General features: G+C 42.6%; 1 protein-coding gene and 1 long non-coding RNA gene across 2 annotated transcripts in view; both read left to right on the top strand.

The window, feature by feature from the left end:
* LOC135492809 (uncharacterized) overlaps positions 1–16885 on the top strand; it is an 81260-nt gene that overhangs the window by 42521 nt on the left and 21854 nt on the right. The gene's annotated exons all lie outside the window — the stretch shown is intronic.
* LOC135492454 (N-lysine methyltransferase KMT5A-A-like) lies at positions 10435–16145 on the top strand. Its single transcript, XM_064778954.1, has 7 exons — positions 10435–10939; positions 11595–11691; positions 12077–12242; positions 12644–12833; positions 13258–13291; positions 15136–15218; positions 16008–16145. Exons 1-7 carry the CDS (start codon positions 10838–10840, stop codon positions 16143–16145), a joined length of 810 nt encoding a protein of 269 aa, XP_064635024.1. The 5' UTR covers positions 10435–10837.

The following is a 16885-nucleotide window of genomic DNA, read 5'->3' as shown; positions in this document are numbered from 1 at the left end:
CGTCCTGTTAATGGGTCACGTCATCATCGCGGGAAAACTGGGAAAAACTCCCTAACGAGACCGGAGCAGACGGCTGAAAGTAGTTTAATTATTGGCCGCTAGGGTGCAGAATGTCGCTCACCCGAATTTTTCACGCAACTTTTGCTAAATAGAGCTAGTTTTAGTTTGTTATTCATTTTGATACTTCAGATTTGGGCAGTAGACCAATATAACTTAGTCGTCAGTGTGGTTTTAAGCAGGAAAAACGTATTTGTTTTTCTTAAAGTGCCTTTTTTGGACGGGTGTGCGCGATTGTTTTGTTTATGTCACGTGACCTCGACCATGTCGACACAAAATTGAAATAAACCACCCTTTTCTGTCATTATTTAGGACGGATATTTCTCTAATAAAAATATCAATATAATTGGCCAATTTCTTAGGCATATGTAGCGAATTCCCATGAAGATTTAAATTAGATGTTCTCGTAACCTGTTACAACTGGTCTGATTTATAATTCAGCGCTACAACTGGTCTGATTTATTTATCAGCGCCATTTTGAAAAACCAAAAAAAATTGTTTGTTGGATATACAATATTTACTCTCTTTATTTCACTTCATTTACATTATATACTCCCGCACACACGTGTATCTTAAGAGCCCCTCCTAAAGGGGGTCTTATAATCCTAGTTGGATAACCACTGTGTAGATGATTTGAAGAGTGCTCTGTGGATGTGTGCCTGTAATGTCAATGAAAGTATGATGAGGTGATGACGATAGTGGAATGACGAAATATTGGAAAGAGATCTATTCCTAGAAGAACATATGTCCTGTTTTGACTAGGTGGCGCATTTTAGAATCAGCAGTGAGCACTGTGTGTAACATGGTGGAGGCACCGGAGATAATAACTGTGTCGAAAGTATTGTTATAGGGCCTTCCCTAGGCCCATGGGGTTAAATTTACAATCCACGATTGAAAAGACGTAGTTTGATCGCATTCAACTATAAATCCATTGAACAGTTGTGTTCCTTTAGTCAACCGATGACCTTTTGTTGGGCCATGATCGGGGATTGTAAACTGTAAATGTATTATGGACTGGGAGACGGGGGAAACACAAGTGAAACTGAAATAGACCAAAACAAGTGATTTTGGGGCTTTGGTTTAGACGCATGCCCCACATGCGCTATGCGGGATTATACGGTTCATGTGAACTTGTTGACATCCACATGATCTAGTGCTGTTATTGGTCATGGTACATGGTAGGCCTAATCATCATGGCTATATGTTTCAGGAAAAGCTCGGAGTAAAATGAACTGCCGATGAATAATGATGTTGTTCATGTTTACCATGTTTACTAGTACATAGCCATAGGGTATGCACTGGCCAGTGCACTTTCTGCACGTCGTCATGGTCATGTACGTGATACCGTAACCTTGCATATTTTGTTTTTTGAATGCACATGCTTTTTGGGCAAAATCACTTGTACCAACACTAATGAATAATGTCTTCTTATCCCTATGACTCCATACACAGTGAGGGCATTGTCCCATTCCCATCAAATGGTAACTTATTGTACCGTATTAGGGTGGAAGTTGGGGAGCAGATACCTACCGTTGCACGCCTGTCATAATCAGTAGTGATGAGCTTAGCGCGATATGGAACATTCTTCAGAAACTCAAGCGAGGGAAGTCTGCTCATTAGCATATATCGCGCACTGCTCCTTCTTGTCAAACATCGTAGTGAAATCGTAATGGAAAACGTCTGGCTTTGCGCCAGACGTTGAGACTAATAAGTGAAGAACTAATAGGTAAAGAACTTCTACTTGCGCGAGACTGCTCTGATAAAATTATCATTGCAGAGACTACGGTGACGTACACATATATTTTTTACAATCAAAAATGCCCTCAAAAGACGACATGTAATGATTATTTTATTGATATTTCCTACTATATACCTTCCAATTATCACTTTATACAAATAGATCGGCGTTAGGTCGCATGCTTTTCTTTCCTGGTGACACTATAAAGCAAAATAGTTGCAACCCCGTAAATGCGCTATAAGTCCAATAATAAGTGACGGTGACCCGTTATAAATGTTTCGCCAGCTTCGCTTTTTTGCCGCTACGCGGCGCGTTGGGCCCTTGCGTCAAGTTATGAGGTCTTTTTCTGTATGAAACCTTTACTGTGGGGCATATCTCGCTGGTGGTCCATATATAATGCCCCACAATTTTTTCAACGTTTTTCAGACCCCTTTGGCCTCATGGGACACCGTAGTGTCACTCTCCAATAACTCTGTTTTATACACACTTGTCCCGTTTTAGTTCCAACTTGTAGTCTAGATAGCACTACGTGTACTTTTGTCTTTGTGGGGCATATAATTACTGCCCCACATATTTATCATCGATAGTGGGATTGAAAAATTTGTGGGATATATAATATGTTATCAAATTTTTAAGCGCTTGCAGGCAACTTTTACAGTGGTTTCTCTTTATCGCGTCACTAAACAAACGAACATCGCTCTGTGAGGATGGCATTAGGCAGGTTATGGGGTCATTCAAGCATTATATTATGCAAACTTTTGGGGTATTTTAGACCCCCCATCTGGAAAGAACCCCTGCCCGTGTACGCCCCCCCCCCCCCAGCTGCGTATTTAATACTTGAACGACTCCTTACGTAGCCCAGAACCTCCAGACAGGCTTAAAAATGTGCGTATTTGGAATTAAATAAACTATGCCCAGATTTTGTCGTTTAGGAATGAGGTTCAATTATCATATTCTGGGATTTTTTTCTGGGGGAGGCCCCAGACCCAGCCCCAGACCCAGGCTCTGTCCCCCCCCCCCCCCCCCGGCGCCCCACAATTTATGTACGTGCCCTGATTGGGCAGATCCCTTCCAAGTGTCACGCCTTTTAGCTCCGTTGCTCCAGCAGTCAGCGAGAAAAAAATATATTAGAGAAGTTCAGACTCCGACTTAGCATTGTGATTGATTTAAACTGGTCATTTCGAGACACCTTTAATCAAACTAATTTGAAAACGGCTTCATACTATAGATCATATTTCCTGGTTAAAAACTATGCAAACTACATGTATATTACGAATAAAAAATCATTTTCTTGAGTGTTTTGCGTTTAATTTACAACTTATGTAAATGAGTAAATAAACTGACGAGAGCTAATTAGACCAAACATTACATTAAAACTTGAGCATGCTAATTAGAGCAAGCATGTTATTCACACCATCGGCAGCTGCCCTTCTTGATGTCAAGCTAATATTCCCGCTAACATTGAGAGAGGTGATGTGAGAAGATGTTGAGAATTCTTCCTGATGTCTTCCTGCTTTAACTTCAGCCAATTTGAACTGGTACTGATTAAATCATCTTTTTAAAAACGTATTTTATCAATATTACGACGTAGTTAGCATTCTTTACTTTGAGTATTGGTACTCTTACTAATCAACATAATTTATTTGTCCTAAAAACTACGTGCGCATGCCTCTTGACATCATTTAATACTAAATGATGAAAACAAACCGTGAGTCGAAAAAAAAGTTTATTCTTCATTTTATTTGCGCTTACATTTGATCAAACTCACTCACACATCATTTATTTTCATATGGATTCCCATGGTCATTGTGTTCGAGGTGCTAACTATCAACACGGATTTGCGAGAAGGTGCCAATTGATACGATGCGGTCATGGTTGATTACGGCAATTAGGCCTCATGGTCGCGTTAGCGGGGTTAATTTGCAGTTTGTGACCGACCAAGCTGGTGGTCGCGGTTTGGGTACCGGGGTGGTCGTGTTAGCGAGGGCCAGTTAATGGGAATTAGAGAGAAAACCATTCGGGACCGGAGAATTTTGGTCGTGTTCGCGGGGTGGTCGCGTTACTGAGGTGGTCGCGACCGGGGTTCCACTGTATTCATTGGAAGTGTGCCTCAGCCACAAATAATGAAGTCGTATTCCAAGCCGGGGAGTGCTGGCTTCCGACTTGAAATACGACTTCATTATATCCGCCATTATGCTAACGTCTAGATTAGAATTTCAAAAGTTCCTGTGGACAAAGATTTGGTTCAACAATATTTGAAAGTGTTCTTTAGTTCAACTCAGTCGAAAGCATCACTATAAGACAAAATGTGAGTCGGAAATTCACCATCGACCAAACGATGAAAATGGCAATATTTGATAGTTCTTGGGCATTAAAAGGGAATGGATAAACACCCTGTTCATTTCTGTCCGCAGAAAGATACTGGTTTTAGTAAAAGCTTTTTATTGGGGAGAGTTTTGTCCATTAGGCTTTATGGTATACCCCACAATTTTCACTCTCGTAGTTTTGCTTGATTTCAAGAAACGCATCGTCCAAAATTACCGTACAGTGCTGCCACCTTTGGACCAATTGAAAACAAAATATATGTGATTTTTTTACAAATGAAACCTGTCTTGTGGAGTATCTAAAACTACGGGACGTATTCAATGCCCTACAAATTATATACACTTTTGGGAATGGACATTTTCTACAAAATGAAACCTGTCCTGTGGGGCATCCAGAAATAGGGGGCATTTTTAATACCCTTCGAGATACCGGTTTCAGGGGCACAGCTAGTGAGAGGGGACAGGGCTCAGCACTATGCCCCCCCCCCTCGCCCAGCGATCCCGACAAATTTTGTTTTTCATGCAAATATTGGCCGAAAATGGCAACATAGTGCCCCAAAGCAGCAATTTATGTATTAGTGTTGCTGTGGGTGCTAGTGTTGGCCTAGATGTAGAGGCTAGGCCCTAGTACCCGTCTTGTTAGTTTGGGTCCGGGCACATGCACGCGGCCATTGGCTTTAACCCTCGATCGATCCTGTCTTCATTTTCAGTTGTCAGTGTTTTGAGTGGTACACTAACAAGGAAGTCGTCTTTGTATTAAAATCCAACGATGTTGGTTGTGATTAGGCCCTGTGTCGTCTCCTCCTCACCCACTATGTTGGTTGTGACTATACCTGATACGATCAGGTCTTGACCGTCCCTGTATTGTCTCCTCCTGATCACCCACAATGGTGGTTGTGACTTTGTCTGATACGATCAGGCCATATTGGCAGTCCCTATGTCGTCTCCTTCTCGCCGACAATGTTGGTTGTGACTATGTCTAGGTCCTATTGACAGTCCCTGTGTCGTCTCCTCCTCACCAACAATGTTGGTTGTGACTATACCTGATACGACCAGGTCTTGACCGTCCCTGTATTGTCTCCTCCTGATCACCCACAATGGTGGTTGTGACTTTGTCTGATACGATCAGGCCATATTGGCAGTCCCTATGTCGTCTCCTTCTCGCCGACAATGTTGGTTGTGACTATGTCTAGGTCCTATTGACAGTCCCTGTGTCGTCTCCTTCTCACCGACAATGTTGGTTGTGACTATGTCTAGGTCCTATTGACAGTCCCTGTGTCGTCTCCTTCTCACCGACACTAGTGGTTATGACCATCCTATGATTCCACAATGTTGGTTGTGACTATACCTGATACGATCAGGTCATATTGACAGTCCCTGTGTCGTCTTCTCCTCACCAACAATGTTGGTTGTGACTATGCCTAGGTACTGTTGACAGTCCCTGTGTCGTCTCCTTCTCACCGACAATGTTGGTTGTGACTATGCCTAGGTCCTATTGACAGTTGGTTGTGACCAGGCCCTGTGTCGTCTCCTCCTCACCCACAATGTTGGTTGTGACTATACCTGATACGGATCAGGTCTTGACCGTCCCTGTATTGTCTCCTCCTGATCACCCACAATGGTGGTTGTGACTTTGTCTGATACGATCAGGCCATATTGGCAGTCCCTACGTCGTCTCCTTCTCACCGACAATGTTGGTTGTGACTATGCCTAGGTCCTGTTGACAGTCCCTGTGTCGTCTCCTTCTCACCGACAATGGTGGTTATGACCATCCCATGCCTCCACAATGTTGGTTGTGACTATACCTGATACGATCAGGTCATATTTACAGTCCCTGTGTCGTCTCCTCCTCACTGACAATGGTGGTTGTGACTATATGCCTAGGTCCTATTGACAGTCCCTATGTCGTCTCCTTCTCACCGACAATGGTGGTTATGACCATCCCATGCCTCCACAATGTTGGTTGTGACTATACCTGATACGATCAGGTCTTGACCGTCCCTGTATCGTCTCCTCCTATCACCCACAATGGTGGTTGTGACTTTGTCTGATACGATCAAGCCATATTGGCAGTCCCTATGTCGTCTCCTTCTCGCCGACAATGGTGGTTATGACCATCCCATGCCTCCACAATGTTGGTTGGTGAAGTCAGTCAGCAATAAACAAAAACAACTTCACTTCTTCCTTCCCGAATTATAGACTTTGTATAGCCTACTATTAAGCCTATAAGTATAGGTTTATAGACCCAGTAAAAAGACCCATTGCCCATAGCCCATGGAAGTATATAGCTGACTTCCCAAATCGCGAATTCCCTCTATAATAGACAATGGACCTAGAGTGGAGCTACAATGAGCTAGCTCCATAACCAGATGAAGTCACTTCGTTTTTTGCATCAAAACACGCTTGACTGTTTGAGACGGCCCCCTCCATTTAGCTTTTACCTGGCAAGATAATGAGACGATCCCCGCGACTCTCCCACTCGAACACGATGCATGCATCCAATTAATATGGAAGTACGAAGCAGCATGAAGGTAAGTTTTGGTTATGCTCCTGATTGTTTATATAGCCATCTGTTTAATATGTGCCATAGGCCTGACGATGATAACAATCAAATCCTCTGCGGTATGTTCATAATGTTTTTTAATCGAAAAGTAGGGCCTAAGCCTAGGCCTAATGCACCTTTTTCAATAATGTGTCAAAAAAACGAGCCGACATGGCCGAGGCCGGGCGAGGGCGAGGCCGGCTGCTGTCTCAATGCTCAGTCAGTTATTGTAGGGTCAACTCACTACAGATCTATGAATACCGCCTACAGACGTCAAACTTTCGGCTAACCCCATAATTTCGAACGGCCCACTTTTATATGTAGGCCTCTCCCGTATCCAAGCCCTTTGCCCACACCTTCTCATTCTCCCGCGAGTGATGCATGGTCATATGGATGTCACACAATGAGCGGAGCATGCATGTGATTTAGCATACAAGGTCATAATATGAGGAAGGCTCAGGCCTTGATAGGGAGCTCTTCGTTAATAGGGCTGGTGAGCGAGAAGACTCGGGGGGGGGGGGGGGTATATAGTTAGGATGATGCCATCATGACAGTTGACCGAAGAAGCAGTTGGCTAGCACACAATGTCAATGATTGATGGCGAGTAGTTGGTGGGTGGGAGAGGGGGGATATAGTTAGGATGATGCCATCATGGCAGTTGACCCAATAGACGCTGTCGCAGTATAGAAAATAAGTGGGGAGAATGTGGGAAACTAAACACAACAGGAGAAGGATAGGTATTTTTGCCCGGAGATAAGCATAATGATCCCAAGACCCAAGTGTAATTAAGATTTATATTCTAATTCAAAAAGACCTTAGCCGACCCCCCCCCCCGTCCTGAATAGTTTGAGGTCTCACTAGCCAGTGGTGATCAGGTGTTAATCTTGAAGTTATAAGGCATAGAGGTGAAATTTTTCAAATTTGCGTTATATATTATATACAGGGTGTCTCATGCATTGTGCTACATCAGTCTATGCATGACTGTAAGTCTAGACGACGTTGAAACTTGGTCAGATGTATTCTTCAAGAGACAAGCTATTCAGAAATGTATAGGTTTGTGTGAGAGTAAGGTACTGTCAAGTCTACAGCCGCTGGAACAGGGGTATGCATGAAATGACGTCGCGTCATTTTTGGAGGCAAGTAGGCCTGGCCTCCGCACCGGCTAGTGAGACCTGAGGTCAGCGCGTGCGTTTGAGTTAGTGCGCATGCGCTTTCTGAAAATAGAAATGGCTTGTGTTGTGGACGAGTGGTTTCAGGTTTCAAGGTAGGATTTTGTCATGGAAACGGAGAAATAGACATTGAGACCAATGTACTTTCAAGATTATTGCATTATTAATGGAACCAGACCGTCGACATATTGTCACACCCCATGATATTGACGAAATCGTCGTCGAAACGGGCAGCCCCGGACCGATCATGTTGGTGCGCTTGAAACTACGGAAAAGTTAGCAGACGGAAAATCTTTTGCGGAATTTTGCCAGTTCAAAGCACGATTTCTTCGCGGAAAGAGAAAAATAATCTCTGGCAGCGATGCAGCTTGTTGTTTAATGCATTTCGATTCGCCCCAGGGTATCGTTACACTTTGATTCGGCCCTGTTTTGACGAAATCTTCAACCGAACAGCAACTTCTGTGCGTAAACATCGTAGCGTCCCGCTGAATTGTTTGGAAAAAGAAAATCTCTCCCCAGGTAAATTGCTGTGCATTAGCGTATACGATTCGCGTGCAAAAATGTCACCTGGGTGTGGAGGTTTTCTGGTTCCGGGTCAAGTTTTTTTCGTTGATGGTATACACACACTCTCTAACCATAAAGCTCGCTAGAGCTCCCTAATATGTAAAGTCAAGGACTTAGTGAGCCCCCCTTTAGGTCGGGGGAGCTCCCCCGAACCCCCCTACGAGCATATGTTAAGTGCAAGCTCTAACAACTACAGCTGTTACAATGGGGGGACACCCCCCAAACCCCCCTCCGTCGACATAGGTTTTCACCAGTGCGTTGGGGGGAAGCTCCCCCCAAACCCCCCCGGTGGACAGTCAACTAGCCCTTCTGTGTCATACTGCTGGAGGGGGGGGGGTGCGATGGGACCATCCATATAGTAATTATAGTTCCTTCCGACACATTTTTGTTTTGGTAATGTAATACATTGTGATTGTCCTTATTCACGGGAATCGGGCGTTTCCAGTGATATACGACACTTAAATGGATTGTCCTCATGCATTCACTTTGGAAACGCATTTTAAAATAGATGTTACGTCCTGTTAATGGGGCACGTCATCATCGCGTACATTTGGGAAAAACTCCCTAACGAGACCGGAGCAGACGGCTGAAAGTAGTTTAATTATTGGCCGCTAGGGTTCAGAATGTCGCTCACCCGAATTTTTCACGCAACTTTTGCTAAATAGAGCTAGTTCTAGTTTGTAATTCATTTTGATACTTCAGATTTGGGTAGTAGACTAAAATAACTTAGTCGTCAGTGTGGTTTTAAGCAGGAAAAACGTATTTGTTTTTCTTAAAGTGCCTTTTTTGGACGGGTCTGTGCGATTGTTTTGTTTATGTCACGACTCACGTGACCTCGACCATGTCGACACAAAATTGAAATAGGGCCTAAACCACCCTTTTCTGTCATTATTTAGGACAGATATTTCTCTAATAAAAATATTAATGTAATTGACCAATTTTTAAGGCATATGTAGCGAATTCCCATGAAGATTTAAATTAGATGTTCTCGTAACCTGTTACAACTGGTCTGATTTATAATTCAGCGCTACAACTGGTCTGATTTATTTATTCAGCGCCATTTTGAAAAACCAAAAAAAAATGTTTGTTGGATATACAATATTTACTCTCTTTATTTCACTTCATTTACATTATATACTCCCGCACACACGTGTATCTTAAGAGCCCCTCCTAAAGGGGGTCTTAATATGTAAAGTCAAGGACTTAGTGAGCCCCCCTTTAGGTCGGGGGAGCTCCCCCGAACCCCCCTACGAGCATATGTTAAGTGCAAGCTCTAACAACTACAGCTGTTACAATGGGGGGACACCCCCCAAACCCCCCTCCGTCGACATAGGTTTTTACCAGTGCGTTGGGGGGAAGCTCCCCCCAAACCCCCCCGGTGGACAGTCAACTAGCCCTTCTGTGTCATACTGCTGGAGGGGGGGTGCGATGGGACCATCCATATAGTTCCTTCCGACACATTTTTGTTTTGGTAATTAATGTAATACATTGTGATTGTCCTTATTCACGGGAATCGGGCGTTTCCAGTGATATACGACACTTAAATGGATTGTCCTCATGCATTCACTTTGGAAACGCATTTTAAAATAGATGTCACGTCCTGTTAATGGGGCACGTCATCATCGCGTACATTTGGGAAAAACTCCCTAACGAGACCGGAGCAGACGGCTGAAAGTAGTTTATTTATTGGCCGCTAGGGTACAGAATGTACGTCGCTCACCCGAATTTTTCACGCAACTATAGCTAAATAGAGCTAGTTCTAGTTTGTGATTCATTTTGATACTTCAGATTTGGGCAGTAGACCAATATAACTTAGTCGTCAGTGTGGTTTTAAGCTGGAAAAACGTATTTATTTTTCTTAAAGTGCCTTTTTTGGACGGGTGTGTGCGATTGTTTTGTTTTTATGTCACGTGACCTCGACCATGTCGACGCAAAATTGAAATAAACCACCCTTTTCTGTCATTATTTATGACGGATATTTCTCTAATAAAAATATCAATATAATTTGCCAATTTCTTAGGCATATGTAGCGAATTCCCATGAAGATTTAAATTAGATGTTCTCGTAACCTGTTACAACTGGTCTGATTTATAATTCAGCGCTACAACTGGTCTGATTTATTTATTCAGCGCCATTTTGAAAAACCAAAAAAAATTGTTTGTTGGATATACAATAATTACTCTCTTTATTTCACTTCATTTACATTATATACTCCCGCACACACGTGTATCTTAAGAGCCCCTCCTAAGAGGGGGGCTTATGATGTAGTGTTCAGCTATGCCTGGCCACGCCCGAACGACCAGTGTAGAAGTTGGAACCATCCTGATTTTATTTCTTGAACCAGAAGAGTACATTGCAAGCTACCAACGTTTCTCAGATAAAGAATATGACTTCACCGATTTGGAATACCACGGATTAAACTGCATTTGTTTTTTTGATACTGATGACTTTCTTCTGGCTGTTGATTGGCTCATTGACACTGGGATGTCAATCCTATTACTGTTGCATCAACAATAAGTTATTGCTGTGGCATGTACTCGAAATGGTAAGAATAAAAGATTCAGGACAAGGCCAACATCCCTCATTGGTTGTGTTTGGAACTAAATTTTGTGCGGCCACCTCAATTACCAAAAATGAGTAAAAAAAAAAAAAAAAAATGTTGGGGGTGGTGGCCCCAAAAAGCCCCCTCCTTGGGATGGCGGCCCCTGGGGTCAGGGTGGCGGCATTGCCTATATCTTGCCTGTGGTGCTACCACGGCTACAGTACGTGTAGTTCTATATTTGACCGCGGCAGGAAATTGTTTGGTGGCGCAACGATCACTCCGCATAAATTATCTACGGGCTATTTACCCGATACGCTGCGTATCATCGATGAAGTATTTGGTCTCCCAGTCCCAGCACGCACCGCTTTCACTTTAACAACGCAGCAGGCTGCCGTATTTGCTTTTTTCCAGATAAAACAACATAGAAATTGGGTCTCACTCTCAGATGCTTGGAAATCGCATATAGAGCCTTCTCAAATTCAAATATTTCTGGCATGTCTGGGGAGGGCCACCTGACCCCGGTTGGGCGGCGCACATCGGGAGCTTCACCTATGCTCTGTTTTCCGTCCACCTCTAATTTCAACCTGCCCTATGATTCAGTGTCCCATACTTCGATTATCAATAAATACTTATTCTGAACTTTCTTTTCTTAATACAGACGAGGGGAAGGCGAGGTGAAAATGGTGCTGATTTTGAAAAGAAGGAAATGCTGGATTGTTGTAGTCTCCAAATGAATTTTTTTGGTCCGAGAAAAGGTAGGATTATAGATCCATGCACTTGATTGGGGAAAACATTTCGAAGATGTCGTGTGACGGTAATGTAAAATGCATGGTGACACGACGACGGCAAACACTACGTTATGTAAACGTTGTCCCCAATCAAGTGCATGGATAGGAAGAAGCACATTTTCAAATTCATTTGCATCATTCATTTCAGGTCATACAGGTTGTGATTCTGGACAAAGAACATCTTTAATCCAAGTGCACAAACCAAACATATTTCTGAAAGTTTTAAGTCTAAAGTCAGTCTTTACCCTAATGCCCCATGAAGAAATTTGGGATATGTTTACAACCATACAACAGGCAACAGAAAGTGTCTAACTACAATTCGGCCTATCCCTTCAAAATTGTACATTTTCAGGTAGAGGTATAACTGCCACACACGATATAAAATCAGGAACATTTCTGCTGCGGTACTCTGGCGAACTCATTACAAGTGATGAGGGTGACCGTAGAGGGCTCCAGTACAAAAAAAGGCAACTGGGCAACTATCTATATTTTTTTTCCCACCGTGGAAAAGAATGCTGGTAAGGCAGTTCTTTAATACATATGACATGATTGCCTTTTGGATAGCTTAAAGGTTGGAATCACACTGACACTAGCGCTGATTAGCCAAGCTATCGACACTAGTAGTGACTAGCGTACATGGGTCTTTCCGTCATTTTGAATCCAGTAAACTGTGCAATAAACACTACAGGTGCAGCCTGAGCTGTTTACACATGGAACATGTACAAGGAAATGTGTGACTTCAGACTACAGATGACTAGAAAATTTGCGTTTGCCAAACAGTGAGTTTGGAAAAAATTATGGCGATTTTGTGCTTGCCGTTTGGCGAGTTAAGCAAGCTCATGGGGTTAAGTACAATCTGCCGTACCAAAAATCATCATCTTCCACCATGATTACAAATGATTTCTGTCGATTTTCTCAGCATTGATGCCACTTCAGAAGTGTGCCTGGCGAGACTAGTGAATGATGCTAAAGGGAGGGAGAGGAATGCCAAAGTGCAGAAGATGGTAACAAATGGTCAGCCTCATCTCTGCCTGTATTCCACAAAAGAAATACAGAAAGGGGATGAAGTTGCGTATGATTACGGAGAGAAGGATTTGGAGTGGAGAAAGGTATGTTGTGGATCCAAAGATGATTAGTATGGGTGGTTATATTCCCGCAGATTTTCACATTTTCTGTAAATCAATTTTGTCTAGTTTACCCCCCTAAGACGCTTGGTGGCTCCCTTCCCCTTGTGTCGTTCCTAGGCCGGGAATCTGGTAAATTTACAAGTAAGATGACACCTGTGCACCTGTAGATGACAACATTGTCAAATTGAATGTGTGTTCAGTTGGGAGATTGATTCTTTTGGTTTTTTTGTTTATTTAACTGGAATACTCATACTCGTAATACTTCTGAACTTACGGCCCGGACAAATGGATTGTGCACAGTAGATAGTTTGGTTGACACTAACCCAGCTTCCCAGCTTGAAGATATTTTATCCTTAAAACGCTTGAACTTGTGAGCACTAGTTTATTGGACTCATTTTAATTTCAGGAGCCAGGAAAAACCATTGACGATGTTGATTCCTGTAAGTACAAGTAATAGTTTTGGCATGGTACCCCCAAATAAAGGCCCTAATGAAAAATAATCAGGATATTCAGGGCAACTGCCCCCTATAGAGCTCTAGCTGGGATTTTTGATGCATCCCAAAAATGCATTTTGGCATAGAGAAGTGTAGCATTAGAAACTGGTCTTCTTGAGAAGCTGATGTGACGAGCATGATCCGAGTGCTGACAACAGTGCATTATTAATATTCAGATAATCAATTCAGCTTTAACAGTTCGGCAAAAGTGCTTATAATAGAACGTTGTCATAATAGTTGTATTATACAACACAGTCAGCCGGCCACGGGCTGTTTTCAGGTGAATTCTCTGACCACTCTGACGTCATTTTTTGCTACTCAACATAATTTTAGGTGGCAATTTTGCGTGATTTGGCACAGTTTGGAAATTGCTTGTTATCTCTATCAATCCTGCAAACAACCCATGAAGCCGCATGGGATAGATTTATAATGACCTTAGCTTATCTATAAAACAAAATATAGGTGAAGAAAGACAGTGATTTATTTCAATTCGGCGTTTTAAGACGGGGTTGGCCCCCAAATTTGACATAAAATTTTTTTGAATATTTGCGCTTCTTCACCTGAATAGAAGATGAAAAATATGGTTGTCCAAGTTTGAAATATCAATTTATCGTTATAAATGGTATCAATATCAACCTCTGTAAAAATGGTATCATACTTTTATCAAACACTTGTTGTGGTGCAAGGTTTTTATTACGATTTTTTATTACGATTTTTTTATGGCACGATCTCCCACTAGGAGCCGCCACTGTCGCAGTGGTCAGAGAATCGCGTCTTTATGACAGAAAAACGGCGCGTGGCCGGCTGACTGAACAACCATTGTATAAATACAACTACTAGTTGACAAAAACAGATTTCAAGAACATTTTAAGTGATAAAACTGATACTAGTATATCGTCCAAAATTCGAAAAATCCTTGGTAGAACTCAAAATTTGCTTTGGGTTGATCGATGTTAAATATTGTGCTGCCCTCTATGAAACAGGAGGCAATTTTCCGATGAGGATAACCTTGCTCCGATGGTACCGGAAGCTGAAGATTGCAGTAAGTGACAACGTTATCGTTGTCATAAAAAACAATGTTGCACTTTATGACAACGCAAAGTTGTTGAATAACACAACGTTGTATTATAATCACTTTTGCCGAACTGATAAAAGCTCACCATTTAATTTGTCCAATGCTGTGCCCCACCTTGCTAAAGCTAGCTGTAGACACATATACTGTAGTGCTCAGCATTACTTAATTTAGCACAGCCATATTCAAATTGGCTGAGACACAAAAAAACCCCTGTCTCTGAATCTGATGGCTCCGTGCTATTCCAGCTTGCACAGCATGACACAGCCGTATTTCTAAAATCAAATCAGTTTAATATTTGGCACAGCATTTGTTGGCTCAGCCACAAGCTGTCTGTGGTTGCTTGCGCATTGTGGCATTATTGTGGCATTATTTACAATCCCTAGCGGTGACATAATGTTGGTGCCAATCAGATTGTGCCTTCCGGCGCTACATGATTTGTTTATGCCGCCCTCGCCACATGTGATGAGTCGTGCATAAAAGCCCACAAATCGGTGTTTTTGAAAACAGCTTAGCCCGAGTTGCAAGTCATCCGCATGCACAGTGCTTCTGGACAGCGCTTCCCGACGCAAGCAACTTGCAATATGCTGTGCCAAATAATGCTGAGCGCTATTCGTCTGTCTGCGGCTAGCTTTAGCAAAGGTATCGGTTCTGGTTGGGTACTTCATGCAGTTTGCCTGGTGTGAATATTCTATTCTAGTGGGCTATTCACTTTCAGGGAGGCTGTTTCTAATCCAGCTCAATCATGACATCAGCCATGCCATTTGCGTTAGCCAACAGGGAGCCGAAGGAGTTGAACAGGTCAGTGTCTGACCTTTATTTATTTATAGTCTTTAGTTTTAAAGAGTCAGTAGATTAGAGCCACACTGCTTTGCATTATGCGTAGTCACACTCACAGCGAGCATTTAAAACTACCCAGAAACATCTGAGCCGAAATCGGGTCACTTATGACTTCTACTTTTTGTCTACTGGCCCATTTACGTTTTGCTGGCAAATCTGCCAAATATCGCATTGCATCGTTTTGTTTCGATTCGTTAATGCCAGAAGAGTATGTGGTTCTCGCCTTGCGGGCACAGACCCTCTTTCCCCAACAATGTTCGCAAAGCTCCCCTTAAATCGTGAATTGCAAATAGCGGGTAAGCTAGGCGATCGTGTTCCTTTATTCACTCATTGTTGCTTCTATAGATCTAAAGCAGTATAACCCTAGATGAATACATGCTTAGTTATCTCCACTGAAGAGAGACTGTGGTAGTCTCGGCTTCAGTGGAGATACCACAGCGCCACTTCATACCATCCTTCCCGACGACCGTAGTCGTCCTCCACCCCACCCTCAACCCTCAAAATTATCATTCCTCTGGATCAGAGAATGTAGTCCGAATGAATCATCCGAATGTCCACAACTCCACTAATGGTCATGATCAGCTAGCCTGAACACTGACATAAAATTTAAAGTTAAGTCCGAAAAAAAGTAATCTCATAGGCATTGGCAATTATAGCATTTATAGTCAACATTTCCGCTCCACAAAGCCTATCAAAAGTTGTTAATTCTGTTTAGTTTTATAATCATACCTAACCTTTTTGTACTTGCAGGCAAAACTCTTTACCAGGAGGACCTTAAGTATGATAATCCAACAAATAGAAGCAACACCAGAATTTTTAATTGGCCTCGAAGACGTCCCTCAACTCTTGTTAACATTTAACGAGGTGAGTCATAAAAGGGCCATTTAGATGGCAGATGAAAGGAATGCATTCAGATCTGATTCTGATGTAAACATAATGAACTGTCTTAAGAGCCAGTTTTTATAAGAATCAGGCAAGATCCTATTAGAGGGTGATTCATGACCCTCTCAGATTTCTTCCAAAATTTTTATATTGGTAGATATATGTTAATAACGGACGGAAATCACATTTTCTATCCTCAATAGGGTCTGCTTTTTTTTTAGGGGCCCCTGGAATATTGGGGTCAAAATGGGCCTAAATGGCAAAATAACCAAAATGTGGTTTTCAAATGCTGGTATTTCTGTGCGCCCTTAGTGAGCCACAGAGATTTTCATGCGTGTAAGTCTATTGGGTATTGACTTTCAGAAAATGTGAAAATTTTGGCGGCTGACTTAGGGCGCAGCCCATAGGTGGCGCTGCAAAACGCGACATTTCGAAATTACACACACCTTCAGAGAGGTTGTGTGGTTTGCGCCCTAAGTCAGCCAGGGTGTTTCATGCGTATTATGATACATTAGCACCTACTGCTTTGATTTAAAGGAAATTTACGGCGGCTGACTTTGGGCGCACAAGTATAGGGGGCGCTTTTTGCCACCAAAAGGTGAAATTACCACCTTTTCGCACAACAAGTTCTCCATGTGCCCTAAGTCAAAATTGACCAAATATAGCTCAAATGGTCCCCCAGCATCTCTAGTACCAGTGGTTAGGAGGGTTTCATGGCTGGTTTGCGTATTAACCCTTTTTGCACC

Source organism: Lineus longissimus, chromosome 8 (genome assembly GCF_910592395.1).
Source record: "Lineus longissimus chromosome 8, tnLinLong1.2, whole genome shotgun sequence".
Lineage (NCBI taxonomy): Eukaryota > Metazoa > Nemertea > Pilidiophora > Heteronemertea > Lineidae > Lineus > Lineus longissimus.
Note: the sequence above shows the minus strand (reverse complement) of the source record. Positions and strands in the feature narration are given on the sequence as shown.

Bases quoted from the DNA above. Each gene is read 5' to 3' on its own strand.
- LOC135492454 (XM_064778954.1), top strand. From the start codon at position 10,838: ATGACTTTCTTCTGGCTGTTGATTGGCTCATTGACACTGGGATGTCAA. The intron at 11,692-12,076 runs GTAGGATTATAG...GTACATTTTCAG, and splicing joins TTTTTTTGGTCCGAGAAAAG to GTAGAGGTATAACTGCCACA. The intron at 13,292-15,135 runs GTAAGTACAAGT...ATTCACTTTCAG, and splicing joins CATTGACGATGTTGATTCCT to GGAGGCTGTTTCTAATCCAG.